The sequence below is a fragment of the Rhopilema esculentum genome, chromosome 7, assembly GCF_057945365.1.
Source record: "Rhopilema esculentum isolate cy_ngs chromosome 7, ASM5794536v1, whole genome shotgun sequence".
Taxonomy (NCBI): domain Eukaryota; kingdom Metazoa; phylum Cnidaria; class Scyphozoa; order Rhizostomeae; family Rhizostomatidae; genus Rhopilema; species Rhopilema esculentum.
The window spans coordinates 5,858,064-5,873,260 of NC_142821.1; the positions used below are offsets into that span (position 1 = coordinate 5,858,064).

Genomic DNA, 15,197 nt, shown 5'->3' on the forward strand with positions numbered 1-15,197 from the left:
AATAAGATACTGCACATGACAACATGGTCAAATGAAGAGGAAACATTATGGAAATAAGGCATTGAAACAATAGATTCAAGGCAAAAAAGGGTAAGGAAACAAAAGAAGGTCATGTGAACACAGAATCATGAAACAAGTGTAAATTGAACGCAGAACAGGGAAACAAATAAGGGTCACGTGGAAATAAAAGGACAGGATAGAGTCACATTATCACTAAATAGTAAACAAGAGAGTCATGTGAAAACTGAACAAGGCAACAAACTAAGATCATGTGAACAGAGAATAGAGGAAGAAAAAGGTCACGTGCACGCAGAATAGAGAAACAAAATTGGCAGATGTCAACAGAGAACAGAGAAACAACAAAGTGTCACAAAAACAAAAAAGGGAAACAAAACAAAAGTTATATGAAAACAGAATAGAGAAACAAAAGAAGGTTAGAAGAAACATAGAGGGTCTTGTGAGCATATCAGTGGGTAAAAGGAGGACGCAAATTAATGTTACAGAAGAGAGTTCTACTCGCACAGAATCATGTTAAAGTAAGCGGGAGGGGGGTGGGGGGTAACAAGCCTATACTCTTGGGTAGAGCATCATTTAAAAGATATGATACGATTATCATTAGAACGTAGCACAGGGTAGCTTCATGCAGTTTATATTCCTCTACTTTTATTACAATCAAATGTGTGTAAACAACCGATAATACAAAAAATAATTGTTGACTTTCTTTAAATAGACAGCAGACTTATATAGAAAAAGCTATGTAACAGTGGTTCCACAAAAGCCTACACTCATATGGAAAAGTAAGTATCAATAGACTGTTTCAAAAACTTTAACCCCTCCGCCCAAAATTGCATAATACTTAGAGGCAAACGAAGGGAAAATTTGTCCAATTCTATAATTAGGCAAGTTAATCTTCTGAACATTACTAAGGAAGTTTCCGATGTCTGTTTTAATTGTTTGGACTATACTCATATTGATACAATTATTTCTGCGATTCCTAGTTCTACCCAAACAACGAGTCTGTATTAGATTACGCATATGTAGAATAAAAATAATCATTGAAAAATAATTTGCAGTAATTGTGTGTAATAGTTTATAACAGCAAATTAGATTTAACTAAATCAGCATTTTCCAGTGCGATTGGTTCCCAGTCCAAAAGATATTAACTTTGTAGTAGAATTAATATGTGGAGCTCACGGAAAACGAAAATGTACCCGAAAACAAAAGTATATGATGATTTCGATGAATCGTTTCGACAACATGATCGTAACTGAACATGCTACATCAACGAAACACGAAGCTGCAACACAACGTGATTATGGGAAGTACACCAACGTTGAAATGGATTGCTGCACTAGAAGCAACACACCAATTCCGCTAAATACTTTCATGTCATTGTCATTATTATACAGGAAAATAACAATTCTTTACTTTCGACGAATGCTACTAATATGCATACATATAATTTTATATAAAGACATACATACTTTTTACAAACCAATATAATATGCAATGAGCCCCATTTTAGGGTAGGGTCATTATCTTATTCGGAAACCCTTGGTGGAACGATTTGATGAAAATAAGCTATGACAGAATTGGCATAAAAAATTAATATCGCATAACGCATATGTGCTGCATACTTTTCTAAAATGTTTATGTATAGGCGACAAACCATGCAGCACTGCTTGCCGGGTTTTCCTTGCCATGAAATTGCTACAAGAAAATCTGCATCATCAGAATAAAACAAGGGCATCAGCTGATCGAGACATTGGGTACATAGGCTGCGAAGGGCTTCGAATCAATTTCTTCTTAGGTAGTCTCTCAAAGGCTTTGGTGAGCATGAAAAATTGCGGCCTGTTTTCGGAGTTGTAGGCCCAGCACATGGAAAGAATGTCCTGAAAAGCAGATGGTTTGTATGAATCAACACAGACATCAGCCGTAAAACTAAAGCTCAATGGACAGTGCAACAGCGAAATGACTTTGTAATGCAGAAACTAAAGAAAGAACACGGCCTGCTTTGGATAGGAAAGACACACAGACATCTCCGATAAGCACAGGTTTATGATGCAAAATTTCAAGGCGTACTATTAAAGAAACCCAGAATATACTTTAGACTCAATCTGTTCAGACAAAATCGCTGTTTTTTGACTAGTTGACATGCTGTAGCATTTCCAAGCATTATTCTTATTAAGACCTATAAAACCTATCAAAAATTCTTTCTAATTCTCAGTTCCGACAAAAAGTTAAACAAAATGCCGACACTGTTGCTGTGCTCTTTTCCGGAACGTCGACACATTTTTCCAAAATGCATGTTGTGTTCTCTAAATATTATTCTCGCCCCTGCTCTTGAAGTATCAAATGCCAGATCTTCGTCATCAAATAAGAAAATTGTCCACAAAGGAACAAAACAACAGTAAACGACACATGATGCTAAGCTGCTACGACGAAAAGTACGTCAGAACTGTTCGCCATATTTCTTCTTTTTTCGTGATGTCTTAAAATTTTGTAGAACAAAAGGCGAATTTAGTCCAGAAAGAAGACGATATAGTATACCTTGGCATCTCTTGAAACTTCAAGTTTGCTCAATGACTGCTTGAAGCCTTTTCCAATCTGCCAGATTGTTGCATCAACTGGTTGGTCGTCAAACGGCCATCTTTTTGAAAGAAGCTCATACCATACAGTTCTAAATGGAAATCAGAAGAAGTGTCAAGAGGAAATTGGAATAAAACACAACAATGATTTAACGTGTTGCAGTTGATCGCTCGCAAAACCTTTTACCAGGAACAAAAGAAGAATGATGCCGCAGAGAGAAATGGAAGATACCACAACCCAGATAACATTAAATTTAGCACAAATAAGATATTACAAAGAAGAAACTTTTCAAGAGAAAGATGTTTTTCGCAATCACTTATTGGAATAATTCTGAGCTCGAAATGTACGGTAGCATGCGCAGCAAACGAAAACAAAACACAAGATAGGGTCAAGATAGAGGTTCTCCGAGGTCTATTGATAAAAATGAACGTTCTTTGAAATTTCACGTTTCCACAAGTAGCTATAAAACCCGCATATAAAAACATGGCTTTTCCAAGTCTTGATTTTTATGTTCTTGGCGGTAAAGTCAGAATTTCGCGTTCTTTGCAGCAGGCGTGGTTCTTAAGCCCAGAGTTTTAATTTTGATAGGTTTATAAAGCTAGGCTAATATATTCATACACATACAAATAACTCCTGAATGTTACTGCTGTCATATGGAGCTAGATCAACAATTCCTTGATACACCAAGCATGAAACTAAGAGCAAGATCAACCAGATCAATGTTGACCTGAACAAGATCAACCAGTAAGATAGTATAACTGCTAAATTCCCGTTCTGAGTTTTTCCAGTTTATTTCAAATAGTTGGAAAGTCCCCATTTTTATGTGAAAAGAGTATGTGCATTTTAGCCAATTACTTTGTATTGAAACTCATCAAAAACTGCTCCATTATTGTCCTGGAATAGTAGGTGGGGGGGGGGGGTCTCTCCTCGATTAGTTTACCTATTGAGAGATCTCCTCCTTTAAGAATTCCCTTCATACAATTTATTTTGTCCTGTATTTGTATTTATACTATTATGTAGTTTAGTTTAATAATTTCTTTGTATTAATGATATATAAATTGTATGTTAAGAATTTAAAAAATTATATGCAACTGATGAAACTGATATGAAACTGATGAGGAGCTGTAACTTAAACCACAACAAAGCACACATCATAATTCATAGTTTCTAAGTCCTTGTTGCTGTATTTTGCAATCAAGCGATGCCATCTGATGTCATCAGACATCCAGTGTTTTCAAACAGTTTTGCAAAAAAAGCTGTCTTTATAAATTTTCGCCTAGCCTTTTCAACACATTGACTATAAATTATTTGGAAACAGGCAATATCTTGAACAGGTGCATTCAAACTTGAAGTGCATTAAGTGTGAAATCGGAAAAATAACTGGAATTTCAGTGCAGTTATAAGTCTGATTTTCCTTTAAGGCCTGTGATTTAAAAAAAATTGAGGCGCCAGGAATTGATAAAGCTAAAAGAAACGTGATTTATGACTTTCAAATAATTGTTTCTTTTCTCCGCAAACTATCTTTGGTAGTACGAATATTAACTTCTTCAAAGCAAAAATGTTCTTATCTGTGCGGTACGAGACTCAAAACTTCAAAATTAGGTTCTTAAAAATCAAGTTTCTCTTATGCAAATTTCTATTGTATGCCGATGAAATTCGCCCTTTTTATTAGGACCAACAAACACTATCCTGCAATGGTGAAATCAACTCCCAGTGAGAGGATACTGACAGTTTCGGATAAAAGAGAAGAATTCCTTGATACAACAAGAGACGGATTTTCGTTTTAATTAAAGTAGAAATTAACTTTTCAATGAGATGAATTAGAATCAAGTGCCTATCGATGTGCGGCATATCAAACAAGGAAATCCTTGTCTAAGAAGGCTGTAGATCAAACCAAAGATTAAGGTGAATAATAAAATCCCGGAGCTACATTATTCTTTGCAATATAAGTTTAAGATGCACATGCATATGTAAGAATAAATATTGGATTGATCTGTTCTGCAGTTCAAGACACTCATTTTCATTCGCCACTGATCTATCTTCTCGTCACCAAAGCGCCTGTTTTTCGGCTTCAAAGAAACAACAGCTGATAAAAGAGATTTTATACCGATAAAAATGTTGCAAAACAAAATTTTCTATTACTATAAAGGGAGTCGCATCTTAAGTGTTATGAAGTGTAGTTAGTGAAACGTGAAAGCTCTCTTCACAAGCAGAATGAATAAAACTTAATGACGAATGACGCCGCCTGTAAAGGCCACGTCAACGAACAATCAAGGATTCCACATGGTCAAATGTAATCAATTTCTGACTTGAACAGCTGAGTTGATGAAACCCTTATTCCTGCAGACAGACATAATTTGTCAGATAACAAAATAAACAAGAGTTTAGATTGCTTGAAGCAGGTTCACAAATAGAATTTCAATCATGACCTAACTGGCCTAATGGTAAATTTGCAAAATCATTCAATTATGGGGAAAGGTTTTTAGAGCTGTTCAACATTTGCAGCTGAAGAAAATAAGAGGCAGGTGAGCCCAGGTCATAAAGCTTATAGAGGTGTTTCATTTCGTATCCGGGGGCACCGGGAGCCAAACAGGGTCCCAGGGTAAAACCTGAGATAGATACCAGATATGAATCATGCTCTATAGGGATTGGTGTTTTCACGGGCCCATTTGGGATCGGGTCTTGGGGTTTTTATACACAAATCATTCCCCCTTCTTGACCCTCCTGTCGCGTCAGTAGGCAAAAGTAAATGCGGTCATTGGATCATAGAGAGATCGCTTAGGTATATTCATTCCGAACGGCATTTAGCCACTGCGACGTAGAGGGCATACGTCATAAGTTATCATTTTCCCTACCAATCGTCCACATGACAATCGCCTCCAGCAATGGCGTTCGAAACAAACTCATCTAGGAGGTATGTATGTCTGTCTGTATGTACGTATGTATGTATGTATGTGTGTATGTATGTATGTATGTATGTATATATGTCTAAACGGGCTATGCTCGAAACGTCGTTAATTATTTTAAAAAATTTTCCTGGTACAATTTACTTACATTGATCGTTATTTATTCATCATATTCCCCCGCACGCATTTTAGTATATTTATGTATATATGGCGTTTGAAACTGAAGTGGCATGGCGCTTATATGAATATTCATCATTCAACGTCGGCAACTGACCCAAACGACCCAACTTATGTTTACAGAGAACTAAATTTGGCCTGCGATTAGAGAGAATACAACTTTAAATTAGATCCGAGTCAACTTTCTTTGCAACAGCTGGTTCAAACACAACTGGGTCAACAGAAGTGAAAATAAGTATTAGAGAAAAAGTGGTCTAAAACTTCCTAAAATTGGGATTTTCCCAAGATGGCCTTACAAAATCTAGCATAAAAGCAGTTCAAGCCTAAAACAAAGCCAGCAGTCCGGATACGGACAACGGATCCGGAAAACTGCATTGATCTGTTGGAGACTGCATTTCTGAAATTTGGTCGCGAGCTGAACATAAAGGCATGAAGCAACTTTCCCAGGCATGAACTAACTTTCATGAATGTCGCCAGCTTTCTGTAATTCAAGGCGTAGGGATCACGAGCTGTGGTCACATCAAAAAAGGGCACTGTTCCATAAGCACTGTTCGACAAGCAAAGCTTCTCGGGTCTAGGGAAACCCGAGACCGTCAAAAGTAAATCGGATCTAGGGTAATGGCTGAAATCAGGTTCTTGAGCAGCAAGAAAGTAAGGGAGATAGAGAAAAGTATATATAACTGAATCGCTGCAGAAATACCGAGAACGTCTCAATCACCACCTTATACCAGCTTCATTCAGGACAGACTGTTTTTCGTGCGTATCAATCAGGCTGCATCTCTAGGTACATACATAGTTCGGAGCATATAAAAAGATCTCGCTTACTAGCCAAAATGATCGCAGAAAGATTTCAATGCTTTTTGCATCTTCAACTACCATGGACTGCTCTCACTGAAAACTTATTATTAGCTTAACGGGGCAGAGGAATACCGATATAACAAACGGTAAAGGGAATCACAAAAAAGCTTTTTATCAGAAGTTTGTTAAACTGAGCATTCGTTAAACAAATCTAATTTATAAGCAGCATTGCAGCGATGATATCTCTCGTTCGTTGTATCAAGAAGTTTGTTATAGAGAGCGTTTGTTTAATTGGATTAAAAAACATTTCGAGAAAAGTCATCTTTCTTGACTTTTTCATGACAACCAAGGATCTATTTTTCAAAGTTTTCTCTACAAACACAGCACGATAAAGACGAAAAGTGTTTTTTTTGGAACTACAGCCAAAGAATATGATGAAAAATTTCAGGTGTCAACAACATTTTTGCAGTATTATTTCCTAGGATATCTGCATACAAGAAACAGATAACAGGATTACGATGATACTTAAAGAAAATTTCTACACTTTTTGTACAAAGATGCAAACTAATGCCAAACTCCCCCAAAACATCTGGTTTTCAAAAACCTTATGTCTTGGATTCCTCACAGCTATTGAACGTGAACATCATCACCTTAGTTTCAAGATATTTTGAGAAAAAAACTTAACTGTAACTTTTTAGTGTAACTTTTTTAACTTCTGTAGTGTAATTTTTTTTAACCTTTTAAATTTTTTTGAAGCTTTAACTTCAATCTCTTATAATTTTGAACCTTTTACTTTACAAACTTTTATTTTAACAGGACCCTTAGTGATAGCAGTATTATCTTTACTGAAAAGGCTATCCTGTATAAATATGGTAGATGTCCATTGGTTTCAATTCGCAGACGATGCTGCCGTTATCACCAGCAATGAGAAAGAAAACCAACTTCTACTGAATTGTTTCACTCGCTGGTGCCAATGGGCTAACATGATCATACGTGTCGATAAATGCATCACTTTTGGAATAAAGAAATTTTCCACACGTTCTCTTCAGTATCAACCTAAGCTTTTCATAAACAACAAACCTATCCCATCTGTCTCGAATGGAAACTCTTTCAAGTACCTCGGTCGTCATTTTGACTTTGAAATGACAAACCAAGAACATAAATCTGACCTTTTATCATCACTGTCAAACATGCTTAAACAAATCGATTCCCAGCCTCTTCATGCAAAAAATAAGCTACGTCTTTATCACAACTTCGTTCTTTCTAAAATTTCCTGGAACCTTACTGTAGCAGATCTTTCAAAGACGTGGGTTGTCGAGAATCTTGACAACCTTGTATCCAAATACATCCGCCAGTGGCTCGACCTCCCAATAAGTGCTACCTTGAGTAGCATTATTCTTTCTAAAAACCAGTTTGGACTCAGCCTAACTTTACCATCCACCAAATTCCTACAGTGTCAAACAGTTTTACGAAACGCATTGAAATCTTCACCAAACGATAACATTCGCTCTTTATGGAAAAATACCAGCAGTGGCACAAATATACAATATGATATATATAGGAACACCAAAGAAGCATTAAAGGCTGTCCAGCATGAGCATAAAGATCGTCTGCAAAACATCCTAACCTCCCAAGGATCTTTATTATCACATCTCTTTAACCAGAATCTTCCACAAATAAACAAACTTTGGTCAAAGGTGCAAAGTAGCATGCCTCAGAATATTTTCAATTTCACCATAAGGTACCTGAACAATACCCTTGCCACACAGAAAAACCTGAAAAAATGGAACTTGAGCCAGACCTCTGACTGTTCTTTCTGTTTTCTGCCAGAAACACTCCTTCATGTTGTTGCTGGCTGCAAAACATATCTGGAACAAGGCCGATACACCTGGCGACATAACTCTATCCTAAACTTTCTAGCTACGTCACTAAAAGCTGTCAATGAATCTACCATCTACGCTGATATACCTGGCTTTCTTTCACCATCAATCATAACTGGAGAAAACCTTCGCCCTGATCTTCTCTTGAGGACTAACAACAATTACCTCTACATTTTAGAGCTAACTGTTGGCTTCGAATCCAATCTTGAGACAAATGCTACAAGAAAACACAGCAAGTATGCTCCTCTCTTATCTGGTTTACAGCAGCAGTTCAAATGTGTCTCCTTTGTTAATCTTTCTATGAGCTCTCTTGGCATCTTCGGCAATTCCTGCAATTCATTCTTCAAAATGTGTGACTCTCTCTCCATCGATCAGCAACAAAAACAGTATCTCATTTCTAAACTTTCCAACATTGCCATCCGTACTACGTACTACATATTTTGTTGCAAAAATAAGCCATGGACAAATCCGGAATTACATCCTTTTTAACTTTAGTTGTTTTATTTTATTTCATTTTTCTCAGTTTTTCCTTTTACCTTACGATTGTTATAGTTTTTTCTTGTAAAACCAGGCTAGCCAATTGCAAATTACCTTGTAATAGTGAGATTTGTAGTTGTAGTTTAAGTTGAATTGAAAATGAAATGTTTCCATTATTATTATTATTATTATTATTATTATTATTATTATTATTATTATTATTATTTGGAGGGCAGTCGGGCCTAATGGTGCGTCTGTCTGAAGTTTAAAAATTCCACGTAATCCGTCGTAACTGCCGTCGTTAATGCTGTTATTCACTACATCAAGTTAATATTCATGATTGTCAAGCTAAAAAGAGCAATTAAATCAGCCATAAGAGGTGGAAAGATATTTTTTGTTGGAACCAAGTTCGACTCAAATTTTGATTGCGAGGAAATCTATGATGATATCAGGTTATTGAATGGAGACGAGTGGGGAGCTTTTCAGGACAGGGAACGAAAATTCAGAGCGCTTTTTGCTTCGAAAAGGACGAACCACGGAGACTTTATTTGTAGTGGAATTATTGGTGACTGGATTAAAGTTGCAAAGATATTATCGGGGATATTTTACCAAAACAACAAGTTCTTGGCCAAGAGGGTGAATGGGTCGCAGTGGAGCGTGAACTTTTTGAAATTTGTTTGCCGTGGTTTGCGACTGTTCCCAAGGGATGACAATTATTGCATAAATAACGCTGTGGATAGAATTGAGTACATAAGTAAACAATTGAAATACATTAACAATACAATCATACCATTCTTTTCGTCAAAAAGAAGAGGGAATAACAATAGCGACGAAGTATCAAAGGAAAAGCTGACCTGTTTGTGGTTACAGCGAAGGAAGAAGGCGATAGCTGTAATAAGGAACAACGGCTATTGGCCTAACATCGAGAATGCTATAATTTCAGTGCAACGGAATGAGGATTATTACGCTCAGTCGAGCAAATGTGCTGATTCTAATGGCTTTGAAGGTGTTGTACCTCAATTCTTTGATCGTGAGGAGGCATTGGCATCTGTGAATTATGGTCATTTTTTCAGCTATGATGAGATTGAATCTACTGTGAAAGGCTGCCCCAGTGGGAAGAGTTGTGGTGCCGATGGGGTTACTTACGAGGACATGAAGGAAATGTTTAGTGAAAATGGGTATGTTTTTGTGAATATCTTGAACGTTGTGCTTGTAAATTTGCGAATACCAACATCATGGAAAAAGTCAATTGTTCAGCGAATCCCCAAGAAGAATTTTAGTATCAATGATTTGACAACGCTTAGGGATGTATCTCTTTTACCCACTTGTTACAAGGTGTTTTCGAAAGCAATCTGTAAACGAATCACCCCACACATATCCAATGAGATTGCTTTTTGGCAGCGTGCCTTCCTGCCCGATCGTGACAGACAGGAATTGATTTTTAGTTTGAAAGCCGCAATGGATGATTTCAGACACTTAAGTACAAAGTTTTGTGCAGTTTTTGTGGATTTTGCGGATGCGTTTGGGAGCATTGAGCATAGTTTCCTTTTTGAAACTCTCCGGGAATTTGACATTCCTTTGATTTATTGTTGCTTGGTCGAAGATCTATACCGTTACTCTTCGTTTTCTGTGATTTGTGGGTTTGAATTGAGTAAAGAGTTCAATATAATCAGAGGAACAAAGACAGGTGACCCTTTGAGTGCACTTTTATTCATATTGGTGATTGACAGAGTATGCAAGCCTATGGTAAGAGAGGCTGTTATCAGGCAGGGTATCGAAGATGAAAGAAGGATTAATCCATGTCCATTGCAAGCTTTTGCGGATGATGTTGTTGTTGTCAGTTATGACGTAACGATTATAAATGAGATGTTTGATATCGGACAAGTTGCCATGAAGATAGCAGGTTTAGAAGTGAAACCCAGTAAATGTGCAGTTATGTATGCAAGGAGGTCTGGGAATAACTGGTACAAAGGCAAGGCAGATAAAAAGCCAACTGTGTCAATTCAAGGAAATGTCATCGAAGTTTATCCCCGTGACAAGTCCTATAAGTATCTTGGAAAGTCTCTCTCACTTTCCGGCGAAGATGCTGTGCAAGTGTATGAAGTTATAGAAAGTTATAAAGATTTATTGGAAAAAATAACAAGCTGCAAATTGCCCCTTGCTCTAAAGGCTAGTGCTTTAAATAACTTGGCTCTCGCGAAGATTCTCCACCATTTTTACAATACAAGGTTTACAGAGGAGCAGTTGGAACTCATGGAAAAGTCCTTGGTGAAGGCAGTTCGAAATATGTACGATTTGTATGAAACAACAACACAGCTCATCATCTTCTTACCACGCGAGCACGGAGGGATTGGAGTTAAGCGTGTGTCAGATGTGTATAGGTCAACAAGGGTTGCATTTCTCATTAAGATGTTGAATCATCCCCAATTACAGTTCAAGAACATTGCACGTCAATCCCTTAATTTGGATATGGAAAAACGGAAAGTTGCTTCAACAGATAATGATATGAACTTCCTTGGGTTTGAGATTAGTGAAGACGGCTACCTGAATAGTCGTACCAAATTTGGGTGTCAATCAGATTGGCCAGATCTTCTGAGATATGCTAGAAAGCTAGATGTTTCCATTGAGTTCAGGCAAGGAAAGGCTGGAGTAATTATTAATGGTGAATTTTTTGATGAAGGTGCTCCACTTCAGAAGTTGCTATTCAAACAGACAGTTAATCGAGATTTGCAAAAAGCAAAGCAATTGTCAGTTCAAGGCCCCTTTCTCTGCATGACTGATGTTCAGTTGAAATCCTCCCATTCAATTTTTTACAACTGGAAAGTAAGTGATTTACTGGTGAAGTTTGCAATAAAAGCACGGTTGAGTCTACTTCCAACAAACTTCACAAAGCATGTATGGAATCGTGATAATGACCCTTCTTGCCCCTTTTGCCATCAGCACACGGAAAGTGTCGCACATCTGATGAATGGATGTAGAGAGTTTCACAACTTTTATAGTCGACGTCACAATCGAATTGCTGACAAAATATTTGAGGTGATCTCAGGAAGTATAAGTGGTTTCCAGTTTCATGCAAACAAACTTGCAGAATCAATAATAACGGAATATGGTGATGAATTACAGCGTATTACGCATCGTAAACCTGACATCATTATCATTGACAATCAGTCACGTAAATGCATTATCTTAGAGGTGACTGTCTGCTACGATCTGTATTTTGAGCAAGCACTGAACACCAAAGAGAAACGGTATCAGCCGCTGTGCAGTCTGCTGCAGTCGTTAGGTTGGGAGGTGGATTTGAAAGTGCTTTGCTTTGGCTCACTTGGTTGCATCAAAAAGGATGTTTGGACTGTTATGAGATCATTGTCAGTAGATAAGTTGATTGTAAAGAGCACATTACAGTGGTGCTCGGTATCAAATTTGATAATGGCCAACTATATATGGAGACACAGGGTTAAGAAGTTATTCATGTGAATCTATTTTCTCTCGGCCCTTGCGTATGATCAGATACAATAAGTTCTATATTACATTTTCACATTGAATGACTTCTAAATCTTGTGTCTCACAGTTTATATGAAGTGATTATGTATGTGGTGGATAACACAAGCCTAGTAGACATACCTTTTATGTTAACTGAGCTTTTAGCTCGGACACTAGGGCAAATACGAATTTATTATTATTATTATTATTATTATTATTATTATTATTATTATTATTATTATTATTATTATTATTATTATTATTATTATTATTATTATTATTATTATTATTATTATTATTAATATTATTAACAATTTTTGGCAAATGAAAATTTGTCGTTGTTATTCAAGAATCTATGATAGTCAATAGCCTGCATTGAGGGACTTTAACCATTTGTGCTACGAGCCAAAACATTCAAGTTAAAAGTTGGAGCAACCAAGAACTTTTGTTAACAATGATTTCACCAGTAACTCGTACGGCAGTTGCATTTATAAATGAAAATCAGAAGTACATTCAATAGAAAACGGAAAATGGACAATTTCCAGAAGGTAACTCAGCGCCTGCCTTGAATTCGAAATGAATCTTTGGACTGTCGATTGAGCCCGGTAACCAGTTGTTGTCATTTTCGTCAAATTTTACACTTATTTTCAATAATGGTACTGACTTGAAATTATACAACTTACCCGAAGGCATAGACATCCGTTTCCTTTGTGTACAAGTCTAACTCCGTTCCCGGGTGCAAAGGATCTAAAGCCCGGACGATTTCCGGGGCTTGGTAGCATAACCAATTGCTCATTATCAACAGCCAGCCAGGACTACAATAAAATAAATGATACATCAAGTAAGATAATCTTTCAGACAGCAATTACAAAATAACGTTGTGCCATTACTTACAAAAGGTACTAGTAGTACCTTAGTACCGTACCAGGGTTACGTTTCCGGTCTAAAACAGGCAAAACAACGTACATATAAAAACTACCATGCACGCTCTCTAGGGCGCATTAGTATCTAGCTTCTCTTCTTCGTGGATTTTCTCACACTCTTATACCACGTAAACACCACTGCATCGGCTCTAAACAAACAGAGTAGACCTTAAATATCAAAATATGCCCCGTTAATGACGACCCATATCTACTAATATAGTCATGGTCATTAAAGCGGCAAATGTATAAAGAGGTCGCAAAAGAATGGGAAAGATAGGCGTAACTGGCGGTTTGTAGTCGTCAAGGACCTTAACCAACAAATTTCAAAAGAGAATAACGATGCGAGGCTACTTCGAAACGATAACACATGGCGGGAAAATGCATTCGCCATTTTAGGGGTCGGTTAAAAACGTAATTAATTGATAAGTTTGCCATTTTGAGTCAATACTCAGCGAAACTTTAAAGCACTGTTTCAACAAAATCTTTAAAGGATTCAATAACAATAAAATTTCCCTTTTTATGAAGTAGGGTGATGAATTTTATCTTGAAATTTGAAGCAAACAAATTTTTCTGGTGAAAAAATAATTACCGAGAAGACCCTTTTTGTAGAAATCAACACATTAAATATTGACACCAGGTGAGGCGCTTGACATTTGACCATAAATACTTCAGTAAAGTTCATTAAAATTATGATATTCTTATTACAAAAACTTGTAACAATTAAAAAAATTGACTAGTTTTATCTTCCCTATTCCTTTGCAATTAATTAATAGAAGTATCTAAACCAAAACTGGCTACTTAGATAAGCAACAGATTATTTTGATCACTAAACAAAAGTTTTTGAATTTGTTCACCTTGTACCGCTATTGATAACCTACTGCTGAGATCTCAGATCAAAGGATCTGCTCAAAAATACATAAATGTACATATATTCATAATCAGAGCAAAAAATCACTTAATAAGTTTTTCTAAAGAGTCTTATGCTTCTTGAAAATCAACTTCATTTTATCACATTTTCAATGAATCCTTCAATAATTGATTCCTGAACTTTTCTGGAGCATTGGCGCATAGTTTCCATGAATTTCTTTCTCAAAACACTAAAATAATCCTTCAAATTACTTCCATCAAACTATTGAAATGGCATATATTTTCTTGCCGACGGGTCTCGTCACCAAGGCCGCTTAGCCCAGAGGCTTTGCCTGAGAAATTTGTAGGCTTTGGGCCTTTGATTCTATATAGCACTATTTTGAGCAACATTTTCACACCTTTGCAACACCAGTGATGAATTTAATCATGTCTTACGCTCTTCATTTATTACGAAAACTGAAGGTCAACAAGGACTAGTAAAATGCTTCTTTATAAAATTCCTTACAAAACAAGAATACAACATGACAAAATTGAAGCAATAGGCAAGATTACACACAGTATTGATAATGCTACGTCATATATTTGACACTAATCAATGTTTCGTACTCTGATGAAAGGTGGAATTTCCCAATAAAGAGAAAAAAAATTGTTCTAACTGATAGAGTTTTCAACAAGAACACATCGTTAGCGAACAGGACCAGAAATGTTTTGACTTGATTGATCGATTTTTCGAGAGATTAAAACAATTTTTTCAATAATGAATTTGCGACTTTCTTATTTCTTCGTTGACGTTAGTGATTGCAAAAACAGAAGGTGCTTCGTTTTATGAATTCCAAATTTTTCGAGCAGCTATTAAAAGTCTCTTTGTTGTTTGCAAATCCGATATTTAACTGTCATTGAAATCTTTTCGACTCGTTGAAAATATCAAATACCTAATACAAATCCGTGGGACGTACGACGTAGTTAGAACCCCCCAGCCCCACCCCCAACAAAACTACATCAGATTCTGCTTAGATACGGAAAATGGAGCCTGTTTAAAAAAACACATAATATTCTTTCTTAGCAATCTTGTGAATATTTGGCAATAAATTTTCATGAGT

The 15,197-nt window shown here is 36.6% G+C and overlaps 1 protein-coding gene across 2 annotated transcripts in view; it reads right to left on the reverse strand.

Annotated features, from left to right (window-relative positions):
• Positions 1-637: 637 nt before the first annotated feature.
• The window catches only part of LOC135683126 (kinase suppressor of Ras 2), a 35,484-nt gene continuing 20,924 nt past the window's right edge, over positions 638-15,197 (reverse strand). For both annotated transcript variants that reach the window (XM_065198298.2, XM_065198297.2), the window contains 3 exons: positions 12,991-13,122; positions 2,551-2,680; positions 638-1,892 (listed from right to left, as the gene is read on the reverse strand). In XM_065198298.2, the coding sequence (XP_065054370.1) occupies positions 1,731-1,892; positions 2,551-2,680; positions 12,991-13,122 (424 nt within the window). In that variant the 3' untranslated portion in view covers positions 638-1,730. The remainder of the gene's footprint in view (positions 1,893-2,550; positions 2,681-12,990; positions 13,123-15,197) is intronic.